The sequence below is a fragment of the Pempheris klunzingeri genome, chromosome 19 (genome assembly GCF_042242105.1).
Source record: "Pempheris klunzingeri isolate RE-2024b chromosome 19, fPemKlu1.hap1, whole genome shotgun sequence".
Lineage (NCBI taxonomy): Eukaryota > Metazoa > Chordata > Actinopteri > Acropomatiformes > Pempheridae > Pempheris > Pempheris klunzingeri.
The window spans coordinates 6302380-6329215 of NC_092030.1; the positions used below are offsets into that span (position 1 = coordinate 6302380).

Genomic DNA, 26836 nt, shown 5'->3' on the forward strand with positions numbered 1-26836 from the left:
CAAGGCTTGTCCTAACATTTTTATCTCATCCGACAAAGCAGATCTGCTCTGATATGATACATCAAATGTACTGTTAAATCAGTGGGAGACATCTCTTGTAGTCTTTGTGGGACTTTGTAGTCAATGTTCAAAAAAACTGCTACAAAAACATTAATTTCTCACTGAGTAGTTTACATCAAGCAGAGCAACTTAAAGAGGACCTCTTATTTTCTTACACTTGGATACATTCAGTAGCGTGAGAACAAAAAGACCATAAGACCACTCACTTCTTGCCCTGGGGGACCCATTCGGCCTGGTGGTCCTCTCTGGAGCCGGTATTTTTTGCCATCTGAACCCAGGACTAGGTCTCTGTCTCTGGATACAATGGTCACAATGCCAGGTTGCTCCTTGTCTGGCTTTTTACTGTTGCGCTCGGCTCCATGATCAGTGGTGATGGGTCTCCCCTCCTCCACAACTGGCTTAGGAGATGGACCAGAGCTGATGACATAAGGTGTAGGTGAGACCGACCAAGATCCGTCATCTGTCTCCTCCTTTAGTTTGTTAGAGTCTGTGGACGTTCTGGGATCTGAAGGGATCTTGGGAAGTACAGGTAATCCCAGTGGGGGTTTCTTGGTGGCACCTACGATATCTAGGTCAATGATATCATCGGAGGGTTTTCCAGGGAAGAGCGATGAAGTCCTCCCACTGGAGTCAGCCTTTTTGTCTGTGGTAATGTTCTCCTCCAATAGTTTGGATGACAGTTCAGGCTTCCCCTTCTGGCTTCCCTTAAGTCCGTTTCTGGAAGGCTTCCATTGAGGGTTGACTTGTCCGCCGTTTTGGAAGATTGGATCCAACAAGTCAGTGTCCTCATCCACCACAAAGACATCTCCACGATCTACTGACCCTTTCCGATTGGATCCTGAAGGCACTGTCCCGTCCCCTCGGGAGCTCCCTCTTCGCAGAAACATATTCTGTTGAGAGACAAAACAAGAATAGAACAGACTTTCAGATATACCAAGAGCGGTTTTCTGGTTTGTGTGATGTTTGATAACAACAGCTAGATGTCAGATGCCTTATTGTGTCTGAGAGTCTGTCTAAGGGGAAATAAAGATTAGTCACATAATCTTCAACTCATTCCAGTTTGTAATTTCCTTACAATTGCTCCACTCAGACAAAACAAATGAAAATGAATAATACTTGAGTGAGAGTACGGACCTGAGTGAATCACAAACAATCTGGGGGACCATTTCAGAATTTAAAAGTAGAAGAAAGAATCTGAGCTTCACATTACTTTTCCGAATATGGTAGCATTACCATCTCATCCCTACACACAAAGTATGTTAAATCTCCTTTTTTTTGACAAAGAATGAACAGCCATTATGTAAACAAGAAAATCTGATGCTGTAATGACATTATTCCTACTTAAAAGACAAAAACTATTGAATATAACCCTCAGAAAAAAACACTGTTGCCGGCCATCTTCTCTTCTTGAAAACTGTCATTAACTTATCACACACATCTGGCATTATTTCTTCCGCCTTCAAGCCCATTAGTTTCTCATCCTCTTTTCAAGAGACAGTTACCCTTCACCCATTTGTCATCAAAAACTGCACATCACTATTGATTTTGTCTCATATCTTTCCAAAACACTTAAATGTGTCAATTAACTGGTTCTCTGAGTTGCCAGCTGGAGCCAAACCACTGTAAATATGTTTACTGTTGCTAATCTACAAACTGCTGGAGCCTCTGTTTGATCTTTGACATTCATCATCATTGGTAAGGTTTCACACCCACATTTGTAATTATATTACTTTTGTGGTCCCAGGCTTCTCTGATAAAACACCTGTCTTTGACTTTATATCTTGAAAACTACTTCTCTCTACAGCAAGAAAGCAGAATCATAGATGCAGTCAAAACAGACTTATGATAAAACTATTCTGACTGTTCTCATTGTAAATCAGTTTAGTTAATAACATCATCTGTCAAAATGTGAACTTATTATTACTGACTCATGAGTCTGAGCCACTTAAAAACAAATCTTAAAAAACAAACAGCAGTTTAAAGTTATGTGGTATTCAGAGGTGACGCAAATTAACAACACGCAAAACGCTATGACCCGGGCATTTTCACTTGCTAGACATATTGCATTACACGCACACACACCAGAACGTTGGGCCTCAGGGAACAGTGGCGCAGTGAGAGAGGCCTTTCATGGGAAGGGACCAAAGGGCTGTAAATTTTGTTTGATGACCCTAATGGGCTGAAATGGAGAGCACATAAGTGGAGCTGGGAGGCATATGGAGAGCAGGAGGACATGAGGAGCAGAGGGAAGCAGGAGTGTGCATGTTCAAAGATGTATTCCTCAGATCAGAGCAGAGTTTGAGACTTTGCGAACACATAAGCTTATACAGGTGAAATAAGGCACCGCACTGTTCTTGTCTTGTTATTTTCCCCACTTTTATCTTCCTGAACTTCAGTGGTTAAACTTTTGCACCCTGTCATCAAAATATGATACAGTGCCACAGTCACAATAATCACATTGTTATTCCATTACTATACTTAGTGCAAGCAGGAATAATTACTAGTAAAGAACCTTTAGTTTAGACCAAACCGGTAAAATGTTGTTCGTTTTCCACAGTTGTACTACTTTCTTTCTTTAAGGTGGATCAGAAGGTGACTATCATGTTGCTAGAGGCCCTATTAATTACTTGTTATGGCACATCTGTGAAAAATGTACACTTTGGCCCAGACTGAAATATTTCAACAACTATGACATGGATTGCCAACAAATTTGGTGCACACATCCATGGTGACAGATCTCTGCCGTCATCAGATCAAGAGTTAAATTTATCCAGTTGTGCTTTGGCTTATGACCAAATACCTGCAAAACTAATGACAACTTTAGTGCTAATGAGCAAAGGTTAGCATGCTAACAAGCTGAACTAAGATGGTTATCATGTCACTGTAAGCATGTTAGCATCCTGACGATAGCATTTAGGTCAAGTACAGCCTCCCAGAACCGTTAAGCATAGCTGTGGACCCCTAGTCTTGTTTTATGAGATTATACATAGAAAGTGAAAGAAATATATACTAATATACTATATGGTGACAAGGAGACCCTGAATTTTGAACAAGAACCGGAACCAGTTTTCTTAAATGGCATGCAGATGTTTTTCAGCCACTCATTAATGCTGCCAACCTTCTCTCCTACCTCACTCAACATGTGATTTATTGGCTTTGAGGTTTGAAGACTGGGACAGAAATTGATAACAAAACTTTCCACATCGCAATCCGAAAATGTATTTGAGAGCAAAACCACTGAATTGCAGTCAAAACAATCTTTAATTACAAGTAAAATACATTTGTGCTTTTGACAGATGTCAGCATGGTTAAAATGGTAAAGTTTGACTTTTCCATCAGTCTTTGATAACTAAAGGGGTGGGTATCAAACATGAAGAATAAAATGTTACCATACACATTTCACGAGTTTGTTCAATCATTAAGGAGGGCATCTCAGGTTTCCTATTTGGTTACAGGCATTTGTTCTGGCAAAATCAATTGAGCATGCTCTGATTGTATTATCAGACAGGAAGGTATGCCCAAACACTACCCAGAAATTATCAGTTGAAGCTGGCTTTCATTCAACAGATCTGAAATATCAGAACAATAGTCAGTCTTAAATACTGTATCTGCAGTGAAACCCAGCCCGTGGTGGAGGGCTGGCAAAGTATAACGAGGGCTACTGAAGGGCTGAGATAGGCAAGAGACCAAACACGGCGCCCCAACTGAAAACAAAGGCCCTTTCTCTCCCTCCTATTCCAGACCTCTGCAGGCAGCCAGCCCTGGTCGATAAGCTGACACTAGATCTCCTCTGGTCAACACCGTCCTCTGAGCTTATCTCCCCACCAGTCTGTGAGATATCCCCATGAACGCCAGCCCAGGCCATACTTAGTTGGAGTACTATGACACATTGGCCAGTCAGTCAGGAGCCGATTGCTGTCAAACACTCTTCACCAAAGAAAGACATATTCCATGAAATACCAAAGTATAATACTGTATTTTAGGGAAGTTCTCCTCTTATGGTTCACTGTGTATGTTGCAGTCTCTGTGTTTAATGTACCTGTCTGAGGGGAGAAAAAGGGAAAAGTGAACTTTACAGCACAGACTCAGCCAAAACAAGGTGGTGACTCACTACAGACATATTTGACTACAAGCTCATAACCAATCTCTCTTTGAGTCCCAATACAGACTATGAATGCAGGCATGCAGGGTCAATCACGTCAGCTGGGCATACTGGCACAGGTTGGTTGGCTTGGACAGGGACAAGTGGACAAAGGTGAAACAGTATGGTTGATAGGGCTGCATATCATCTAAAAAAAAATCCAATAATCAGTACCAATATCAGTACCCTTAGAGTGATATTGATAACAATACAGTACTTCATTCAATACATTTTCTCCATGCATATTGAGGTGCTTTATCGTGTTACTCATATTCCCAGATTTTCCTGAGATAATTCTTCAGCATTTTATGCATTTATTTTCATCTTACCCCACAGGGGTGTAGTGCTCGTGCATAGACTGAATGGGTTGTAGCTGCTGTGGTAGTGGGGCAATCTCAGGTCAAATTAAGTCAAAGAGTGATTGTGGTGTGACAAAAGTCAAACAAATAGTCTTTTTTTTCTAGATCTATGGACAAAAATGATCAAATACAGGTATTGTTTGACTGTAAGGCGTTACGATACAACTTGGTACTGAGTTATTTTGGTCAATACCTTAAACATATCCAATTGCAGTACCCAGCCCTAATGGTTATTGTCAAAGTAAAGCACAGCATTAGGTGGGTATGCAGTACATTATCTGGCGATGATCTTGTGCAGGTCAACAATTTTACACACACACACACACACACAAATCGGGGGCATGGAAGTATTTAACAGGTAGGAAAGGTTCTAATGAAAGATGCTATAGGATTGCATTATGCAAACTGAAAGTGCCAGCATACTTTATTACTGAATCTTTCTTTTAGGCATCATAAACTTATTGGAAAAAACACAAGCAGCCAGCTGACCAATTACTGTTCCCTTTGTGATTTCTCTGTGATATCTCTGTAGTAGCTGTGGCTATGGCATGTGGTTACATTTTTGAGGAGGTACACATCAGGAGTGCCGATGCTTTCAATGTAGCTACAGGGTCTGTGTGGGTAGACTGTTACTAAGCTGTAGTCCCCTATCACACAAGTTCAAGCACTTAAGAGGTGCTTGAAATGGTTGATGGTTGATGGTTAGCCACTGATATTTCAGCTAAGTACTGATTTAATCTGTATCCTAATTATGATCTTGATCACCGTGTTAATTACATGACACCTCAGACTTACTGTGAAGGTCTGACAATGTCAAACTAAATCAGTAAAAGATCCATATGGTCACTCAGTTTAAAGTTCAACAACTTTAAAGATATCTGTCCTGCAGACGCTACATAGCATGCATATGGGTAGTTATCTTGTCAAAAAAATATCTATCTAAGCAGCTATTCAAACCTTTAGCATGTGCCAAGACAATGTTTACACTCGCTTTGTTCCTCTTTCTTCTGTGGTAGCAGCCTGAAGCAAGCAAAGGCACTGTGCCCAATGAATGTGTTTGTTCATGCCTTGTTTGTTCATGTATCCTAACAACACAGTGTGGGCACAGGCACAGGTCAGGTTTTGGACCACCCCAATCCATAGTTGAACAAAAGACAGTCAGAGTATCAAGTGGTTCAGTCTGTGTCAGTATGCATGGCTGCAGGCTAATGAGCAGACAGAATCATTTTACAAGCCACAATGTTTCCTTAATGCTCCTGTCAGATGATAACTCTTGATTTTTGTAATTGCACTGAAAGCTTTCACGGTCTTGCATCATGCCAACTTGCTTGGCCTGCACAGAGTCCTGACCTCAACCCCATGTGACATCTTTGGGATGAACTGAACCATGACCCAGGCCTTCATCGCCCCACATTAGGGTTCCACCAAACTAATGCTCTAATGGGAGCAGATACCTGCTGCCAGATTAAAACATTTGGTGGAAAGTGGCCCCCGAAGAGGGGAGCCATGTTTAACAATCATAATGTATATGTATAATGTATGTATAATGTTAAAGTGGCCATCTAGTATAGAGTTGTTCTAAGAAACATCATATGGGTATAGTTGCAATTATTTTGGTGCAGAAACTGCTAATCATTGGACATGAGGTTGAGAAATGAAGAAATAAAAACAACTTTAGTGATACTTTGTTTACACTGCTGCATTATAAAAATGAATGCTGTAAACAGAAGCTACATGGACTGACAGTTAACCCATTCATCACGCAGTTATGGTGTGATGTCATCCAACACTGTCATACTGTTCGCTGCAGCAAACTAACTTTAGTCTACTTTTGTAGCACAGCATGCTGAGCTCTACTGAATTTAAAAAAAAAAAGTGTATCTGCGATACAACTTCTGAAAATTTGTTCAATATGAGCATCAATTACATCTGGAAGCTAACTTCATTCATAATGGATACTGTAGGAGGGCTGTAGAAGGAGATGACTGAAGCCATTAGTGCTGAAATGAATCTATTAGTTGATCAATTGATCAACAACAGCAGTATAAGCAAGTATCCTCTATAAAAAAAGATTATCATTTTCTAAAATGTAAAAGACTAAACAATTTATTAAAATAAATAAATTGATATATTAATAAATAATTATGATGATTAAGAATCATCTGTGTAGCCCTAGTTGTGAAAAGGCAACAAATTGTTGACTTGATCTAAATCATCATGCACATATCACATAATAGAAAATATTTTAGCTAATATATTTAATATTTAGGCCATAAAGGGTTTCAGCGTGTTTTAATCCAATGAGCTTTTACACTTCAAGGCAGCCACTGGTCCAACTTGCAGGGACCTGAAACGTTTTAATCCATCACACTGTCACATGACCTCATTTTGTTATTGCCTCGGTTACGGTATCACTGCGTGTTTGTGCAGATAAAAGTGATTTGAAAAGCCAGTATGGTGACGTTGAGACGATGTTCACATACATCTTATAAACGCTCTCAATTTACCAGTGCTTCTATATGAAGTATCATTCTTTTGCAATTCAGTGACAAGATATTTGAAAATATCTATTAATAAGGTTGTTATATATCACCTGCAAATGGTAAATGATAAATCACACCAGTTCCATTTAAAAGTATTTATGAGCAAAGTCTACCAAAACTGAGAGAACATGAAAACCGTGACTCAACTTTTCTTCCAAAAACATTTGTGGGTAAATAAGAATTAGGACAGATGCTGACAGGGCACACCTGGACTCGATCGTGGGTTATAACAAACCACTGTGTCCTGCCATCAGCACATGTCTCCTAAGGAGTCTGTCTGCATGTGTAGCTGACAGATCCTCTGAAAACTATGGAGGCCTCACAGCCTGACACAAGCGCTGCAGGCTAGAGCGCTATCATCAGCACACACTTGCACACACGCAGACAATGAACACTTGCTTCTACAAAGGGCTAATCAAATAGCAAGGTCCGTAAATCTAACCAAGACACAGGTATGCAGACGCTCTCAGACTGGCTGGGTCTTGCAAGCAGCAGTAAGTAATTTGGCCTGGAAAAATGCATGATGACAGTGGTCTGATGTTTCTGAAATAACACCTATTGACAAAATTGTTATAAAAAACAGGAGAATGTGAAGAAAAGCGAGTAATCTTTTTTATTAGTCGTAAAATGTTGCAAATAAACAACTGACAAAGGTTTCCAAGAAACCTGAAACAAACACAAGCAAACCACTAACAGAAGTCTGCCACAATGTGTGTGTGTGTGTGTGTGTGCGTCTCTCAATTTCTTGCACTCTCCGAGGTCATGTGGACAGTTTCAATGTGTCAAATCACTACTACCATGCATGCTAATACCTGCGTGTGTATTTAAATGTCTTTATGTGCGCATGTGTGTGTGTGTGTGTGTGTGTTCATCAGATTTGTCATGTGCACACGAGCGAGCGTGTGACTTTCTACGTTGATTCTGTGGTGTGCAGTAGCTTGGCGGGCTGAATGCAGCTTTAACACGGTCATGATCTGGGATTTTATTCCCAGCAGGACCACCCATGTTAGAAATGCCACTGTTGGCTGGGATCAAAGCCTCCTCCAAATCAACAGTGGTGGTCTCGGGATATAAGATGGTCCTCAGATCATAAAGCATGCTGGAAGGACAAAAGAAATACCTTACAACTAAATTGCTCTGCAACCTCTAGCTGGCTTCCACTTGAGGCAAGTGCCCACATTGCCAGGCTTCTCATTTCTACACTAGATAGCCAAAATGTCAGTTGAAGAGCCTCCATACAGAGAGTCGTATTGTACTATTGTATGTTTTGAATACCAAAACCAGAGTGGTGTGTCTTTCTGAGCAAAATGTGCTGTGATACTGCAGAGCAATGACTGAATATGAAGGAATCCTGAACACTGGTAGCAGCTTTTACTCACTTTATTAATGATGCTTCTATCCTTAGAACTTCAAAATAAAATGTATTTAATCAAACAACATCCAAACCATACATACAGATAGCAGAGCGTGCAGGATTCTTTGGTTGCTTCTTAGTCAAGCTCCGCAATTAAAGCTTTTATCAAGTTCTTAATTTGTAGATGTTTTTACATGCTGAAATTATTGCTGACATTAGCCAAATCTGCTAAAATCAACAGTTTCTGGTTAGAAAAAAATCATGGCTATGCCACTGAAAGTCATGAATGTGTTGCTGTGCTACAGTAGAGTGTCTATATCACAAATAATGACTTAAATAGCCAATTGCAGTTATGGTGTATCATGTCTCAGTTAGAGCAAGTAGCTGCAATGTGTTGCTCTCTTAACAACATTCAGCATGCACGTAGACATTATTTCCAATGATGTAAAATACCATTATTGCCATCATGTGAAAACCATGTGACAATGTTGACAATCTATTGCTTCAATTTAATCCAACTGATTGTTAAATGCTTTTATTAGCCTAAGAAAGAGGAGAAAGTTTTCAACTTATAAAGCTGCAATTAAATCGTTCATTTGGTTGGAAAAAATTTAATCATCATCAAGGCATGGTATACCGAGAAGAGGGAAGCAGTGCTATTAATACTAAAGTGCCAATCATTTAATTTCAGCTAATCATTTTTACATCCCTGACCATGACATAGCCATAGCTATAGCTGGTGCAACCTTGAATTTCAAACATCAAAGTCAAATCCTCAAATGCCAAAATTTCATGTTTCACTGTATTAATAATCAGACAAATATCCACTGATATGAAAGAACAAAAACATGATTATTCCAGCAAAATTAATAAAAGCATTACCACACAGTGTGCAACACGCTGGTGTGCAGAGCATTACACGGCCTGCTTTACGTCAGTGTACAAGAAAAGAAAAGGGAAAATCCACAAATGCAGCATGTCTACGGGGTTACAGGCAGTACCTTTCCTTTCCGTTGCCTTTGACCTTGCACGTGCAATCCATCTAAATCCAGCAACAGGCATCCCAGCAGCAAGTACCATCCAACATGGTAAAGCATGACTGCAGGAGACACTGCAGGTCTGTCTGCACCTCAGCTCTGTTCACATTGTACCCACAGGCAGACCTCTGCACAGGAGGCTGATCCAGCTCCCAGCAGACACACCCACACACCTACTGGGTATACACCCTTCCACTAGTACCAACCATACATCTTGTTTGAACAATACATCTAATCTAGGATATGCTGGAGACTGCAGCCCAGCCCATTAGCCCTTATGCTGGCCTCTGTGAATGCTGAGAAAGAGCAAGACAGTCGTTGTAAGTTGTAATGTAGTAATTTAATTTAAATTTCAAAACGACCCAAAATCTTCAAAAGAATAAATACACACAATCACTTACACCCACAAAACAAGAACTAAATTGAGCGTGAGAGTGAACATCTGATCGCAGCGAGCTATTGGCACAACACCCAAACCGCAACGTCATGGGCAACTAAAACTCTGCTAGAGTGAATAACTGCTCTTTCCAACTGAGGGAAGCTGAACGAATGAGAGCAGGGATGGTGTGAGGGAATCCCTGCGGCTTTCGCACATGGATGGATTCAGGTTGGAGGGAGCCTGCAAACAACTAGTCCTAAAAGAAGAGAACTCTCTGGGGGGAAATTGCAGGAGGGGAAAGCCACAGTGCCCAGATCCAGCTAAGCAACCACAGTTAAAAGAACATCCAAGGGAAAAATGTTCACCAAGAATTCTCTGAGGCTGGCTTGATTTACACGACTTGTTTGACGCAGAAAGGAGAGATCCTCTGCATGAAAGCTGAGAACAGCAGTACAGCTCCCGGTCACCGGAAGCATTACTTCATGTCTATTAGGAACAAAAGGAGAGGTGGTCTACCATCAACAGCAACATAAATAAATGAGAGCAGAGGGAGGTTTATTTGGGGTGAACAGAACCTCTGTGGGCGCTTTAAAACTGCAGGGCAGATGTGCGGGGGAAGTAAATGATCTCTTTTTAATTCTAAACAACTTCCCGGGCCATCTTCATCCTCTCCGCCACATAATGGTTTCCAGAGATCTCCGTTGTCTTCTCTGAAAACGTAATCCCTGCTGCACTGTAAGAGCGAGACCTGTCGTGTAGGGATGTCTGTCCTCATGCAGTGTCCGAACTGGGAAGAATCAGAGAGTGAGTGCAAGCTGCTGATGCAGCACTCTTATGACAACGTTCCATCGCCTTAGCATTTAACCACAGCTGATTTATCTTCACAGCATAGACACCCCACGCTAAATTATAGTTTGGAGAGGATAATTATTAGTTCGAACATGCTGGAGCTTCTCGTGTTGAGAAAATAGTTCTGCGCCTCTTAGTAACAAAACAGAAACAACTAAAAACTCTTCTTTTCCTTTGTTTCCAACTTCCATCTCCTTCTTGTTGTCTTTCATCCGAGTGTCCCCTCTTTCAACAGCCCTCTTCCTCTTGTACTCAATGATTTGAGGCCGTATGCCTCGTCTGTAATTACTTTATTTTATATTGGAAACAGTTCTGAACATTGCCAAGCAGATGAAACGTTACTGCTTAATCTATGGTAATGCGCATAAAAGAAAAGCTTGACATTGTCCAGCGGATTTAAAAACAAAGACATGGCATTGATGCTCTTTCACTTTATTAGAGCGCACACAAAGCAGGCTTTCTCATCTTTGTCTTTTAATTTAGCCAATAGTTGGCTCCAAATGTTGTGTGCCATTTACTCAGTCTTTGATGCATCATGCGGCTCAGAGGAAACTCCAGAACATGGTTTTAGCTCCAGAGTTCTTCCCACCAGATGGATTGCAGGGGATAGTTTCTTTCTTTTCTTCATTACACCGTGTTTGTAAATGAGAGCTCTGTATCCCGCTGTCTCCCTTCTCTTGCTGCTTTGACGTGTTTCTGATTTAAGGTTTGTGGTTTAAGTGTAAACAGACCGGAAAGTGTTTCATGAGACAGTTAATAGATTGTGTTGACCTTTGAAAAAAAAAATAGCTCACTTAAGTTCTTAAAGAACTGAAACAAAGCCTGAAAAAATATTATGAGGGCTATAATGGGAGGCCTCATGTGGCTCAAATCTCTTTTTCTTTTAATATGTATTGTGTTCCTGTAAACTACACATTATTCATGTCTTTTATATGTGCCTGTGACTATGCATTACATTGTCTGTAAATAGTTGCTCTAAAAGCAGAAGTTTTCAAAATGTGAGGGAGAGTTGAATGGCGCAGAGGTGAGACATCCATAAATCTACTTATTTTAGGAAAAAAGGAAAAAAGACACTCCTCCTAAATCCAGTCAAACAGCCCTGAGAGACCTGCAGCTATCCTTTCAGCAGAGTAGCTCCATCATCTTGGAGCCAAACGCTGCAGGATTTATACTTTGCACACTAGCAGAGCAAAAATTGTACAAAAGCACTGATACAAACAAATGACCTGATAGGGGTCTCTCATCTACCGATAGGCCTCACTGGAGCTTCTTGGCTGGCTACAGCAAATATTTAGAGACATCTTGAGTCTGTACGTTGAGGAGGTCTGTCAGCACATCTACCTGCTCCCATATTTGTTGCTAGGAAACCTGGCAAATTTGTCTGTGTTGAGCAACTTCGCTCTGCCACAAAGCGGCATGTATAGGAGCAGAGCAGAATTAAGTGAACAGTACTGAGATTAATGAAGGAATGCAAAGTGTGCTAGCATGAGAACATGTTGTTTTTGGCTAACGATGTGAACTTGACAGGAATGTTACTTACTACTGATTCTAGTTTTGACAGTTACGAGTTACCAGTGCACAATTTGCTTTGGTTCAGCTCTCCTGACAGATGGTACAATATCCAGAGTTCAGGGATGTCATCCATAATCATAGTTTAGTCCCCCTAACTTTTTGGATGAGAGATGAATGCAGACCAAACTGTCGCTCAGATTCTCTCTACAGCCCAGGTGCTTGACTCTGACCTTGCCCTGACATTTGACCTCGGCTTTAGCCAGTTGCTGCCGCTGGCCAAGTCAGCGGTGTGGCCAGAAAGTCAGAGAAAACAAGTGAGAGAAAAAAAAGGACTTGGACTAGAGAGAGATAAATGACTGAAAACTACTGATCTCAATGCTCCTGTGAACAATACTGTGTTTTAGCGTCTTATATTTTCCGCTGAGCAACATTACTGTTGTGATTCTGAACTAATAACTACCAAGCAACAAATAGGAAGCAGAAAAAGTTGTCAAATAACTTGCCAACATGGGGGAGCAGTTAGCAGCTTACAAGACACATATTTCCCTTTGAAGTTGGTGGACCACAACAGAGCTAGAACACTGCCTGAGGTGGGAGCATCATCTGTTTGGTATAGCTTAATTATCAACTCAAAATGCCAAAATACTTTAAATCTAATGAATTATTCATTAACAGCTTTAAAACAGGTTTAATCATTCTCAACCTTTACTAACACTTAAAGGTTCAGTGGATTATTTTCTAAAAATAACTTTGTCATATTTGCTGTAACTATCACTATTTCCTGACAGTAGTAAATGAGACAGGGAATCTGTGAAAACATCAGGCTCCTCCTGATGCTCCTGTTGGCATCATTTGCAGGAGTCCACCGCACCTGAATGACAACCGAATGCTGCTCATATACACACTGCATAGCCCCCCTCCCCTGCGCATGCTCAGCATCTTAAGCAGCAGTTTCAGGAGGTGTTTAATATTAAGCTTAAAACCAGACCATGCTGATAGTACTGTACACCATTGCATGCCTCTTCAGCTGCAGTGGTTAGCCTGTATCACAGCCTTCTCTGCGGGGAAGGTCACTGGAGGGGGGAGACGAAGGGACATGGACAGACTTAGACTTAGACTTAGACTTCTTTATTTGATCCCCCATAGGGGGAAATTTTCTTGTTACAGCAGCAACAATATAAACAGGGAGAGTGAAAAAAACAAAGCAATAGAAAAGACAAAAAATAGCAAAAATAAATATAAATATAAATATAAATATATGGATTGTGATGAAATGAAATAAATATTTACACCATAGGATATTTACACTTTAGACAGGAATGGAATGACATGGATGGTATGGATGTTGTACTCTTTCAGATTCTGAAGCTAAATCCACTCTCTTCACAATACTGCTGCCCACTGCAGCTTTAAGCTCTGCAAGGACATTAAAAGTGCGCCTTGGGTAAAGTCATTTAATAAGCAACGTGACTTTACATAAAATACTACATGGACCCTGGAGGATTGACAGAATCACAGAGAAGTGTCAAAATGATGGATATTTTTTTTCCACCACTTTATTTTGCACACTTTGTTTTTGTCTTGGCTTGCCAGTGAAATGCCATTGTTTGACAGGTTTTATGAAAGAGGCCTCTCTAGAGACCTGAGTGGAAACACTTGGTTGTGATGGTATATGGAACAGGGAATATTACGACCATGGGTGTGTGTGTGTGTGTGTGTGTGTGTGTGTGTGCGTCTGCCTCTCTCTCTCTTTCTGACAGACTTTGGGAATCAAGTGTAACTGGTGTTATAACTATTTATGTAACCAAGAGCCCTCAGAAATATTTAATTCATTCTCGTGGTGTCATAGAAAAAACAATCAAGCTCAAGCTCTGTCATGCTCGATCTCTCCCTCTCTGACACACTATACACACAATATACTGTACATGGAAATAACCCTCACCATTCACTCAAAAGCAAACATGCTGATTTACTGTTAAGCACATAAATAGGGCCTGCAAATAAAGTAAATCTGACTAATACAGGCCAAGTAGATTAGAAGGGTTCAAAGCCATCAACATATGCTAGTTCGTAGCACTGGCTTTGAAATTATATGTTCAGCTAAGGTCTCTGACCCCCACGAGTGTTTAACATCTTAGTGCACATTGAATGAGCTGTAGATTAACTGGGCGAGTGCCATGTCTCTAAAGAGAGCACCTGTCAGGGGAGCCGGTGGCCCCAGACAGGACATGCATCAAAGTCAGGAAACCCCAACAATGTGGCCCCACAGTCAGAAATGTTACGCTTCAAAGACGACAGCAGCAGACCTTGGCGAAAGAGAAATAGATCTTGTCAGTGTAGCAGTGTTTTGTTTTTTTTCTCCAAATGTTCAGATTCTGAGGAGAGCCAGAGACGAGCGGCTGTACCTCCACAGGTCTGGTCTGAGTAGATTTAATGAGAAACAGGCTGCGGGGAGACTGAGACCATATTTACTGCCTCGTTCACTCACTTCCTCTATGATAAGCTGCAATTAACAATTATTTTGCCTATTCATCTGTTGACTATTTTGATTAATGAATTAGCTGTTGAGTCAATTTACTGGCAACCATAGCAACAAACATCAGACATTCACAGCTGGCCAGGCTCTGTCCAAAGGTGAGAAAATCTGCCTACCAGCATCTCCAAAGGGGGCCAATTATCAGTCATGTGCTGGACTGCTAAGACACAGCCTGTCATATAACCACTTGCTGTTTCTACACTTTGGTTTTTGTTTGGATATAATGAAATCTTGTGTCCAAATTCAATGCAATCAAAAATATAACATATTTTTCAATCAAAAATACATTTTGAAAGAGTGGGTGATTTTTGGCCACTGCCAAGGAGGGAACGCCAGATGGAGAGTGAGACAGATCGGTTGCACAGAAAGAGACAAAGGCTCAGGGACATGGATTAAGTAACATCAAGACAGACAGACACAGAGACGAACATACAGCCAGAAGAGACAGGTTCAGACACAATAAAAGAAACAGAAACAGATGAACGCAGAGGCAGATAATGAAAAAGAGATGCAGCCAGCTGAAGAGGTTTCAGTTGCTATTAAGACAGATCTGGTGCAGCTTGTTCCTGCAAACATTCTCTGAAACACAAAACAGCAGGAAACATCTTTGTCATCCACATCATCACAAAGGCATCTCAATGCCATCCTGATGAAGAAACTGTGCCTGGTGCAGCGGGCACAGCATGGTATAGTCTGTTGTGTTTTACTCCTTGTTCTTCTGGCTGTACACTACTGTATACTGTAAAGACAACCAGATCCCTGCTGATTTTTTCAGGCATTTTGCATGGACATGAAAATGTAAATTCAAACCAGCTTTGCTTTTCCTTTGTTTCCAAGTGCACGGTCTTTGCTCTGTGTGGATTCCAGAAACATGGTTTATTCTGCATGTGCCAGTGTAAACAACCGTATATATTTCAAGAACTGTTTTTTGTTTGGTCAGGGAGATAAAACCGCAATGTGTGCAGTCCTAAAAAATGCATAACAACATGTACAGGCTTAGCTGTATTGATCAGCTTATGATCAATGATTTAATGTTGATTAATGATTTAATCATAGCCTCCTTAATGTGTTCATCATTTAAAAACACTACAAACATTTTAAAACAAGCTCAATACATATGTTAAGGGATCAGTTAAGGGATCAGATTGTGGTACTGCTGACCAAACTTTCTGGGATTGTAGTCAAATTGAGCAGCCGCTAATGTGGCCCGACTCTAGAGTCATTTGGCCCGACCAGTTTGCAGATGAAATCAGACTGCAAATCAGACTGGACACTATGTCCGGTCAGCTTTACTTGGATATTTTAGTTGCATCCATTACTGAAACTACAGGTCACTGCTGAAGCCGTTGGCCAGGAAGTTCAAGTTCAAGATTTTCATGTTCTATGTAAAATAAATGGCTATAGGTAATATTTATTTACATAAAACGTACATTTCAGGCATGTTGGTTACCATGCAGAGTTTTAAGATTAGAATGTTTTCTGGTCCTAAATAGAGATTATGAGTTGGTGGATTATCTCTTCACTGTCAGAGATAGAAAGCAGAGACAGATAACCAAGTACAGGCTCAGTGAGCACAACATGGCAAAAAAAACCCAGAACAGAATAAATGTATGTCACTGTTTGACAGAGCACCTCTTCCTATAATGAAAAACATTAACTTAAATAAGGAACGTTTACCCAAGTTCAATTTTGTAATTTCAGATTTCTTAATGACCTCTCAAAATTGAAAAATACTTCAAGGAGAAGGAGAGAAACAATATCACTGATGGAACTGGTAAACATGGAAGTGCCCAGAAAACCATAGTGGCGACAAACAGTGGGAAAAGGTGGAAATAGAGACTCGCCTGTAAGCCGCTTCAGCTCCCACTACCATGAGCTGGGACAAAGTTCCTGACAAATGTCCTCACTGGCGTGTCACTCGATGAGCTGAGGACAGCGCTCAGGCGTTACTGATGCATTCATATAAACCAGTTTAATGTTGCAGCAGGTAAAGGTTTCTAAATACTACATATACTGCTGGTTGGCTTAACATATTAAAATACATCATAATTTATGATTTGATTTATATTTTGTATCAATAATCTGAGTCTGCATATTAACTAGTAACTAAATTTATCAAATAATTCTAAAGGAGTAAAGAGCGCTTTTAGTCTAAAAGCAGTGAAGTAAAAGTATAAAGCAGCAGAAAATGTTAATATTAAAGTAAAATACAACCTCAAAATTGTATTTAAGTACAGTATGTGAGCAAATGTACTCCACCACGGTCATAAACTCTGGTTCTGGTAATGAAACAAGGAGAAAAAACTGAGAAAATAAAGATGAACTGCTGATCATTCACCTTGTAAACAATTTAACCTAAAATTATAATTATAATTATAGTGGCAGAAATTAAAATCCATTATTGCTTCTTGGTTGTTGTTTTTTTTCTTTTTTTGAACTTCTTACTCATTGTTTTAGTACTCAAAATAACACCAATAAATTCCCTGAGTTTTCTTCGATAATAACCATTTGAAATTAGCTCAAGCTATAATTATTCTATACAGACCCACATGAACCCTTTTTCAGGCCACAACAAAGACCAGTGAGCAGACAGACAGATGGACTGGAGCACAGACAGGTCAGGCAAATAGTCGTCCCACAAGACACACACACAAAAACACACCAATGCATGCGCAAAGTGGAGCAGTCAGCCAAGGACAAGAGGTGGGACGGCTAGTTGGTGCCTCTGACGCCTGAGGCTCTGCGCCGCAGTGCTAATTAATGACAGACGCTGGACTGGTGGTTTTACAGACGGAGACTGATGAGAAAGAATGAAGCGAGTGAAACCAGACCAGTGGTTGGTATATGTGACTGTAGCTGCCTGCCTGTCCACAGCTGGATTAAATCACCGTGACAACTGGTCAGCGGTCCACACTCTCCAACTACAACTCTGGGCTGCAGCTGCGAAACCAGGCAACTGAGTGTTTTTTTCATTTGTTTTTGACACCTAAATGAACAAGGAATTTGCAGCACAGCTTTGGAGAGTACTGCAATGTGTCTCAGCAATTTAGGCATGAAAATATCCTACTTACAGTTCTGCCAAAGCTCCGAAATGACTCGTCCTTAGGATCCCCCAGCAGGTCCTCCAGGTCATTTGAGGACAGCAGTATATTCTGTGTGGAAACGGAGGATAATTTCTAAATTTAAAAACCACAAACAAACACAGTTCAAAGCTAAACCGATGAACAACCAAACACTTACACAGTTATTAAATTCACCAGACTGGATCAAAACCACAGGAGTCAGTGCAGTTTTTGTTTTAAATCCCCTGATGATCTTTTATCATGCTTCATAGTATATAACAGGTTCTGCTGTCAGAATGTATTAACTGCAGGAGTCTGAGTGTCTGGGCTGTGGCTTCAGAAGACATCTGGCTTCACCTTAAACACCTCAGTGACGTGTCAGAGTCTTGCGGTTTACAAAAGTCAAAAGCAACAATATTAAGAAGTGACTTGAATTTTCCTGATCTCTTTTTTTCCCCTTTCCGTTCATCTGTCCTCACCTCCATGGCGTTGTTGGTGCGTGGGGAGCGAGGAGGCTTGGGGGCGGTCTTGCAGTGGCGGCTGCAGTGGTGCTGGGCGGCGTCTGGGTCGCCCATCAGGAAGGTCAGCTGTCGGAGATGGCCCTGCAGTGACGGAAGCATTGAACAGATGTGAGCGGTCTAACACACAAATCACCTTCATGCATGAAATGGAAAAAAAATGTCTCTCAATAGACAGTTACATTTTGGAGATTACAGGTAAGTACACCTGCAAGTCTCAACAGACACCGTTTACACACCCTGAACATCACACTACAAAAGATCAGTTAACTTACTTTTATCCCCGTTTTTGCAAAAACAGCACAACAATACCTTAAAGCGACAGAGAAATGATCAGCAACAAACGTCATTTTTTAAACAAAAATGCCTGTAATTCTTTGGTTTCAGCCTCTCATATGTAAAGCTTTCTTAGTTTTCATAGTCTTCTGTGATAGTAAAGTGAATATCTTTGGGTGTTTTGGACAAAACAAGCAAGCACTTCTGGCTTTGGTAACTTCAGATGGTCTCAGCATTTTCAAACATTTTAAAGCTCAAAAATTGAAAAATAATCAGCAGCTGCAATGCTCGTTCTAATTTTTTTTTTTCAAAACTCTGTCAGGTGGGTCTGCATCTTGCAGTCCACAGACTTATGCAGTGCATCTTCTATACATGCATTGTATAACTCAGTGCATGCACACAATACACAGTGCAGTACATTACTAGAATTAAAAGCCAAGACACACACACACACACACACACACACAGGTTACTGAGGGTCATACATTTCACTGCAGTTCCCAGGGTTCCTTTACTTTACCAGCAACTGACATCAGGCCAAACATGACAAACAAAACATAAGCAGACATTTTAAAACTCCTGCCCCCAGGCTGTGTTTATAAGAATGTTACGGGGGGGGGTAAAAGAGGGTGTGTGTGTGTGTGTGTGTGTGTGGTTTGATGCAAATTTCTATGTGAAACCACAGAAGGATTTAGAACTAATTACATCTGTAATATGAAAATTAGTTAAAAAAAATAATACTAATTTCTATGTGTTTTGTCAAATTAAAGATTGCTGGTGCAGATCATCAATGTAACAGGCAAAAAAAAGTCTGTTGGGGAAAACGGAAACCCATTTTCCAAAGTTTTTTGATCTCATATGCTCAAATCAAGATAAGTGGAAAGACCCACCCAGCTGTAAATTCTTCTAAATTCTCAGAATTCGAGAGGTGGGGTTCACCCTTCACTGGTCGCCAATCAATCGCAGGGCCGACAAACCAAACAATCTTTAAGCATTGAAGCACTGAAGCATTGCGTAGCACCAATGAGAACAAAATGACACCCTTAACAATGCAGGAACACACAAAACAATGATATTGATGTCCAAGAATCTATTGCCCAAATGCATGCCGGGATGGTTCTCAACACACTACCTCGTGTACCTGCAATCACATGATCAGCACTCAGACAACCAAGTGAATGCTGATCATGGTTTCAACTCATCAACTAGCATCCAGCTAGGTTTCAACTAGCTGGATGAAAACATACGGGATTATTTTAGCCTGATAACATTTGAAGAACAGGGCCCAGTGTGTTGCTATATTACAGTTTGGCCTTAACTTTGAGCAGAGTGTGTCCCAGTCGTACCGTGGTGGACTGCATGGCAAGAGTTATAGATAAAAGCAGAATACAGTAATGTATATTTTACAGCTGCCTAACACAAAAGATTGCCCAGAGACGAGACTGTCACCACCTCTGAGTGTGGAAGTGCTCTGTCCTTGGAGCGCGGTAAAAAGCTGTCACCAGGGGAAACGAGGCAATGGAGAATCCATTTTATCTGCTGCTAGGAACAAATCCAGATGCTGCGTCTATAACACCGCTCCTCACCCCCATCATGATACAGCCACGCTGCCCCTGCTGATCCTCAGGCTACATTTGTTGTAACTAGGACAGCATGTCCACAATGCAAAGCCAGATGCATTATGGGTCTTTTAATGAAAGAGCTGACACAGATCACACAACTCATTTCAGGAGTCTACCAAAAGATTTTTATACCATACAGAAATAAATGAAAACCAATAGGTGCCTGGAACAGACTAAAAATGTATGATTAAATAATTTGTATTTGGGAGTTTAAATGTTCCCATCTGCCCAAAGATGATAAAGTAAAATGTGAATGTGAAAGTGGGAGACCAGGATGGGAGGTTGAGGATACCAAACTCATCCTCTGTCCAAACGTCTTTCCTCTGTAGGAAAGTGTTGCACACACACACACACACCATCTGGTCATATCATATGTGTTATTACACATACGAGATCTAGAACAACATTGAAAAAAATAAATGAGAAAAAGAAGAAGAAAGTTGCAGAGTCACTTACTTCAAACGGAGTCTCAAAGCCCTCAATGATGCCTCCGATCATGAGCAGGCCGTCAGTGCTGATCCCACTGCCGTGGTACACCCAGTCCACACTCTCCAGCAGAGAGCAGTCCACATACATCGCCAGCCGCTTGGCCGATACACTGATGGCCACATGGTGCCACTTTCCATCAGACAGACCGTTAACTGGGAACCTGACAGAGAGACACAAGGGTCATTATGTAGTCAAAGCTCCTGTGTATGGATTAATCTAGGAGATAAGTTTAAATCACACATGGCCCAATAAAATACAAATGTCAGTTAAAGTTAAATCCGTTTTTATTTCTCTTAACTTATGAAAAGCTTCCTTTACTGCACGCCAAGGTTTCAAACTAAAGAGACTACTAAATAGACTACTAACTAAATTATATCAGCGCAAACAGTTGAAGGCCTGATGAAGCGTAATGAAATGAGGCTAAAGTATAGAGGCGGAGCAAACAACCACCAATGAAAGTGTCTGTGTATGTATGTGTATGAATGTCTATCTGTGTGTAATCTTGGGTGAATCTGTTTAGAAGTTATGTGCCTTTTTATTATAGCTCACTCCCACACCTACTTCTTGTGTGAACAGTTAATCAGCTGTCGTATGGCTTATGACCAACCTTTCCACAAAATCTCTGAAACACATCTCTGAATCCACTTGTAAGTTATGTGCTGTTTAGCTTTTTAGAAACTCTTTAACAAGAGCATTAAAGCTTGATCAATGAATTTCTTTTTTGTCACTTGGGCTGCAGAAGAATTGCACAATAGGCTGACAAACACACACACACACACACACCTTTGACATATTGTCACCTTAAATTCGCTATGGCTAACATGTTAACATGCAAACATGCCTATTTACACATACAGTAGACAAAGCAACATTTTCATCGCATTGAAAGTCCTGTTTGTGTCACCTAAAGTACCTACATTGCAACTCACCTGCCACTAAAGGCTTCATACATCATTTTTCACATATATAGTTGGACGTCCTAACGCCTGTAAACAGGCTTTGATGTGTAAAATCTGAGAAGTTCTGTGGAGTTTCATTTTAATCAGCGGAGATTTAATGTGTAAAAAAGGCACTCATGTCTTCTAGAGGGCTCTTCTGGGCTCTAAACCCAACCAAACCTTGTAGGTAGAAGCCACATTCCACTTTAAAGATAAAAAAATAAAATCAACATGCCAGCAGAAGAAGAAGAGTTTGTACAAAATCTTGAAAACTAGAAATATTCTGAACATTAACCATTATATTTGTTTATATTTGTGTGTTGTCCCCTGGAATTTCATATCAGAAACCACATGGAGCGACCAGAGCGAGATTGACATACATGAGCATCAACATGTAAAGTGGACATTTCGCAGTTCCAATGCATCTGGTGTAAAACAGGCATCATGAGGGGAACCATCTGCTCTCAGAATGCGTTCCCGTCCTCTGACCTTTGGACGTGCATGCTGCACACATTGTACCCACGTTGTACCTGCTCATCATCTACTAGAGACCAGGTGGTTCTTGTTATCGCTTTAGCAACATGCCACCCTGTCGTTTTAATGACAACTGGCTGGCTAATGAAAAATATCAAAAACGGGCTTTGGAAGGCATTTTGGAGAGCCACAGAAAGGAAGGCATGCTGCACAACCTGCATAAAGGAGATTGACCTGCATAACAAGGGGTGTTGGCACTTGCCAGCCATTCGTAGATAGCTAGAAAAATCCTTTGGTGATCCCTTACTCAGGAAATTAGCAAGCATTAAATAATCGTGATCAAATCATACAATCAAAGTTAACTGAACGGTTGGTTAAATAAACAAAGTGACAATATATAGATTGCTGTAAGTATAAAGGAATTCTGTAAACTGTATTTTTAACAATTGCATGTATATTATATATAACTAAACTATTAACTAAACAGGCTTTGAGAGTCTGGAAAGTTTGGGTTTAGGTACCTTGAAAATGCTTGAACTTCACTCTTAAAAAGCTGTGCCAACCATGGACAAGATAAATACAGTGTCTATGGGTGTCTATCTTTTGGCCCAGTTCTGTCTGCTGTCTTGCAGTGATGTATTACTGTGAGCCCTGTGGTGAGAAAGACGAAACCTGCCAAGAGATGCCTAATAAATCATTTCACCAGAGAGACGGCCAAACACACTGCAGTCGAATACACTTCCACAGATCTTTCCTCTATCTTACATACAGATTTGCATATCAGTTTAGCAAAGAAGCAGGAACGGGCATGAGTGGCCCTCATTACCTGAGACAGATTTTGTACACACTGTCTGACATCTGGAGTTTTTGCATAATGGGCAATGTCAAGTCAAAAGCATGTACTTGTTTTTCTCACTGGTAGATTTTGAACAATGGCAGCTAATCAATCATGAATAAAAGCCTCTTAAATCTATTAAAACACCACTCAACACATACACAACCTCTCAGTTCTCTTTTTATTCTCTGTTTTTATTTATCAGTAAAAGCAAAAAGCAAAAAAAAATTAAAAAGAGCACTCACTCATAGTGTCGTTGCTGAGTTCCTATGAAGATGATGGCATGAGCACTGATCCTCAGCTGCAGCATAACGTGGCTGTCGGTGCTGAGCATAGTGAAGACACTGCGCTCGTCTCTCTGAGGACTCCGCAGCTGCACCAGCAAACTGAACTCATCTGCAAACCTAAATTCAAAGCATAGACCGTACCATGTATCCATGTGATTGATACTCAAAGCACAAAGTACATCACTAGGCCTTTTTAAATAAGTTATACCTTTGGGCAGAAACTTTACAGTAAGCACTAGTGTACAAAAACATGTTGATGATGATGTCACATAATGAAAACGTCCAGCTGACTGGCTGGATACTAAAAATACCCAGTGACCAAAGGCACAGTTACCAACAGCTTTTGCCTTTACATACAGTAGTGAGACACTATTGACAAAGAGTCAACACATGGAAGTGTGGATGAAACCGTACCCGTCAGCGAGGAGCAGCCGAAGAGGGAGAGCCAGGGTGGAGTACTGTCCCACCTGCAGGACTGGACACATGCTGTCATCCACAGTCATGGAGGAGTTACTGCTGTTGGACACCTGAAGAAAAAGCTCCTGCAGAATGTTCACCTCATCTGCAGTGAGACAGTTCAGCAGGAAATTCAGCTGAAGCCACTGAGAAGCTTTGTGACATATAAACATCATCAAGCACAGATAATGTGGTGCCATACTGCTAGAGCGCAGCTTATTATGTGCTTATATGAGAACCCAGTTTCACCTACAGGATGTTAAATCAATGCATGCTGCAACATTCATGCTCTGTCCAAGTGTGATTGATTTGAATAAAATGATACCTTTGTTAATGCTACTGTGGGATTACATTGTTTTCAGCAACTGTGCATAGTTGTGTCAACATGTTTTCTGTATGATGACTGGATAACCATTTCATACAATAATGTGCTGCCTACTTTGTGGCACATTTGGTATGGATGTGACTTTATCACTTGTCTTACTCTACAATGACAACAAATCTGCAGACTCACCTGCTTGCCACCTAAGTGAGGCAGCCAACTGTGCAACCTCATCTGACTGCCTACTATTTGGTACACAGCAGGCCCTTTGCCAGAAGTGCATGCAAGTGCCACCACTGATTACACACCATGACGATTGCTGAAAGAATGTGATGTTAAAGTCAAACTTTGTTCCACATGTTTTTGGCCATTCAATGGAATGTGTAATGTCTCAAGATTAGGGAACCCAGGCGTCGGCCACCTGCAGAAACCAAGCCAAACATTCTTCTGCTGGGAAAAACCGTAACATGCTGTGAACAGACCACTGATGGCGTTACTAAAAAGTGGAAAACCACTTACGGGGCCATTGCCTTTCAAAGCTGTGGAGGGCTGCTACAAATTACAACCTATCTAAGATTTTCCCCCCTTTTTTAGTGCCCTACAGCGCTAAACATCGTTGCACCTTTCACCCACTGGGCTTTTTCACATAATTAGATTTAAGTTATACAGACAGACTTATTTATTTCTCCATGTGAACAGGTAAAATGCCATTCGTCATGTCCTGCCCACAGGTGGTTTTTGTTGATTAACCTTGAGCTTTAACAACTCCTCCTGAGGATTATGAATACAGCTGCTCATCATATTTGGATGAAGTGAGTCACCATTCAAAGACTGGTGTCATTGTGTACTGATTACACGCGAGCCTGGGAACTGACTGAGATCATTCTCCATCTTTTTAGACCTGAGCCGTATTTTTAAATATTGTAGGGCTCAACATAAAGTTTTAGAGTAGCTGCAAAACAGGCTGCAATGGCTGCAACGTGATCCTTTGGGGCAACTGTGCCCAATCAAAGTTTGTCCACTGGGAGTGCTTGTTTTTGCCACTGACATGCTTAAACTATTATTTGAAATATCTGACTACATTACAGAAGGGATCCCTACAGAGACAGACCTGGAAGATCCTTTTTGCTTAGCCAGAAACAGATGTTAGATTGCTCTCTTCCAAGCCACCAGACTCTGTTGACAAAAACAGTAATTTTACCTCACAGACTATGGGTGTTGCTGGTTAACCAGCATCTACTGGACGAATTCCAAAACCTTCTGTACCCATCGGTCATTTCAAACCCAAAATATGTACAAATGGGGCCTTTGAATGCCAATGTCATATCTAAAAGGCTGCACAGACACTAATTAGGCTACTGAAGACTAACAGAAGGTGCATTTAAGTAACATGCAAGAGAAAATCCATTCATGTTACAGTGATCTACATCAGCAGCAGGGTGCTTGAAAATTAAATCAGCAGCACTTACACATGAATCTCTGGGATTTAACCAATCTGAACAAGTCTCAGGCTGCCTCTGGTCTTTTTTTCAAAGACATGGGATTGCTGAAGCCGATCAGAACCCACTCTTCTCAAGCACTTACATGAATGAATCCATGTCTACCAGCCCTTAAGAGACCTATTTGCTCTTTACACTCATCCTGACAGCAGTGCCAGAAAAATCACTGGTCCACAGAGAGCTGTGTGGTCACACTCCGCTGCCCCGAGGAATGGTACTGAGAGAACATATCTGGTGTCGCACTAAAAATTCCAACATACCAGCCTTCCAGGAATCCTCAAAGATATATAGACAAGAACCACTTAGACAGAAGAAATGATTTGAATAATGGTTTGCTTTGCACTTTTAACCTTTAGTTAGCAGCCGCGAGGGATGCAAGGTCAAATAGTTAGCTAAGCAGGTAAACAAGACGTCAGTTGTTAAAGTTCAAGGGTCTCAGAGGCACAATAGCAAGTTAGGTCACAAGACACAAAGCTGATGAACATCTGCTTCATATGTTAACCTTATATTTTTCCTGCTAATGTTGGTTTTTAAGCTGACATACAGCATGAGGTCAAAGAATTCTGCTTAATAATTGGGCGATTTGATTTTGAGGATGAAATATGCAAACCATGGCCGTAAAGCCCTTCACCCTTTTTACACATGAAGCACTCCTCAAGAAATACCACTCAGCCTGTGAAAACCTTGAGAGTGACAGAAGACTAATGTCTTTGGAAGCCAAAGAAGACAAGATTAATGACTTCTGAGGTTCTTGGGGAGTTTTCCCAAGTTGAGTAAGTATAACCCTTCCCTTCACCAGGGCTACTTTTTAATTTTTGTGGATTTAGCTTGCAGCTTAAAGCGTGGGTTACTGGGTTTGGAGTTTAAAAGAGCTTTACTCATACAAAAGACAATCAGGATGCCTCAGCCTCTCTGTCTCTACTGTCTATACATTAGTTCTCCAACTTTATGGAAACATACGGAAGTACCAATTCTAGCTGGCATCTTGACCTCAAAATTGAGGCTCCAGTCCCAAGTTCAAGAAAAAGAAAAGAAAGAACATTTTCAGTCACGGCTCAGTCTAATTAAAAGTTATTATAGCATAGAAGGGCTCTAGTACATGGGGTGAGAACATACCCTACTTTGCAGTTAGAGATTTTAGAGCGGACATGGATAATAAATGGAGAAGTGATTACCCACAGCTGTATCAAGCACCAGTCTGGGAATGTCAAGCCTGTTAGCTGATCAGAAATGTAAGTCATTAGAGCTTTTTCATCTGATGGCTAATTTATCGTGGTTTTCCTTTTTT

General features: G+C 40.8%; 1 protein-coding gene across 1 annotated transcript in view; it reads right to left on the reverse strand.

The window, feature by feature from the left end:
- Positions 1 to 26836, reverse strand: part of LOC139219209 (collagen alpha-2(I) chain) — an 83720-nt gene that overhangs the window by 34967 nt on the left and 21917 nt on the right. Inside the window, exons 2-7 of the mRNA XM_070851015.1 lie at positions 23686 to 23833; positions 23230 to 23388; positions 20705 to 20897; positions 18312 to 18434; positions 17842 to 17922; positions 267 to 950 (exon numbers count right to left, since the gene is read on the reverse strand). Of these exons, the coding sequence (XP_070707116.1) occupies positions 267 to 950; positions 17842 to 17922; positions 18312 to 18434; positions 20705 to 20897; positions 23230 to 23388; positions 23686 to 23833 (1388 nt within the window). The remainder of the gene's footprint in view (positions 1 to 266; positions 951 to 17841; positions 17923 to 18311; positions 18435 to 20704; positions 20898 to 23229; positions 23389 to 23685; positions 23834 to 26836) is intronic.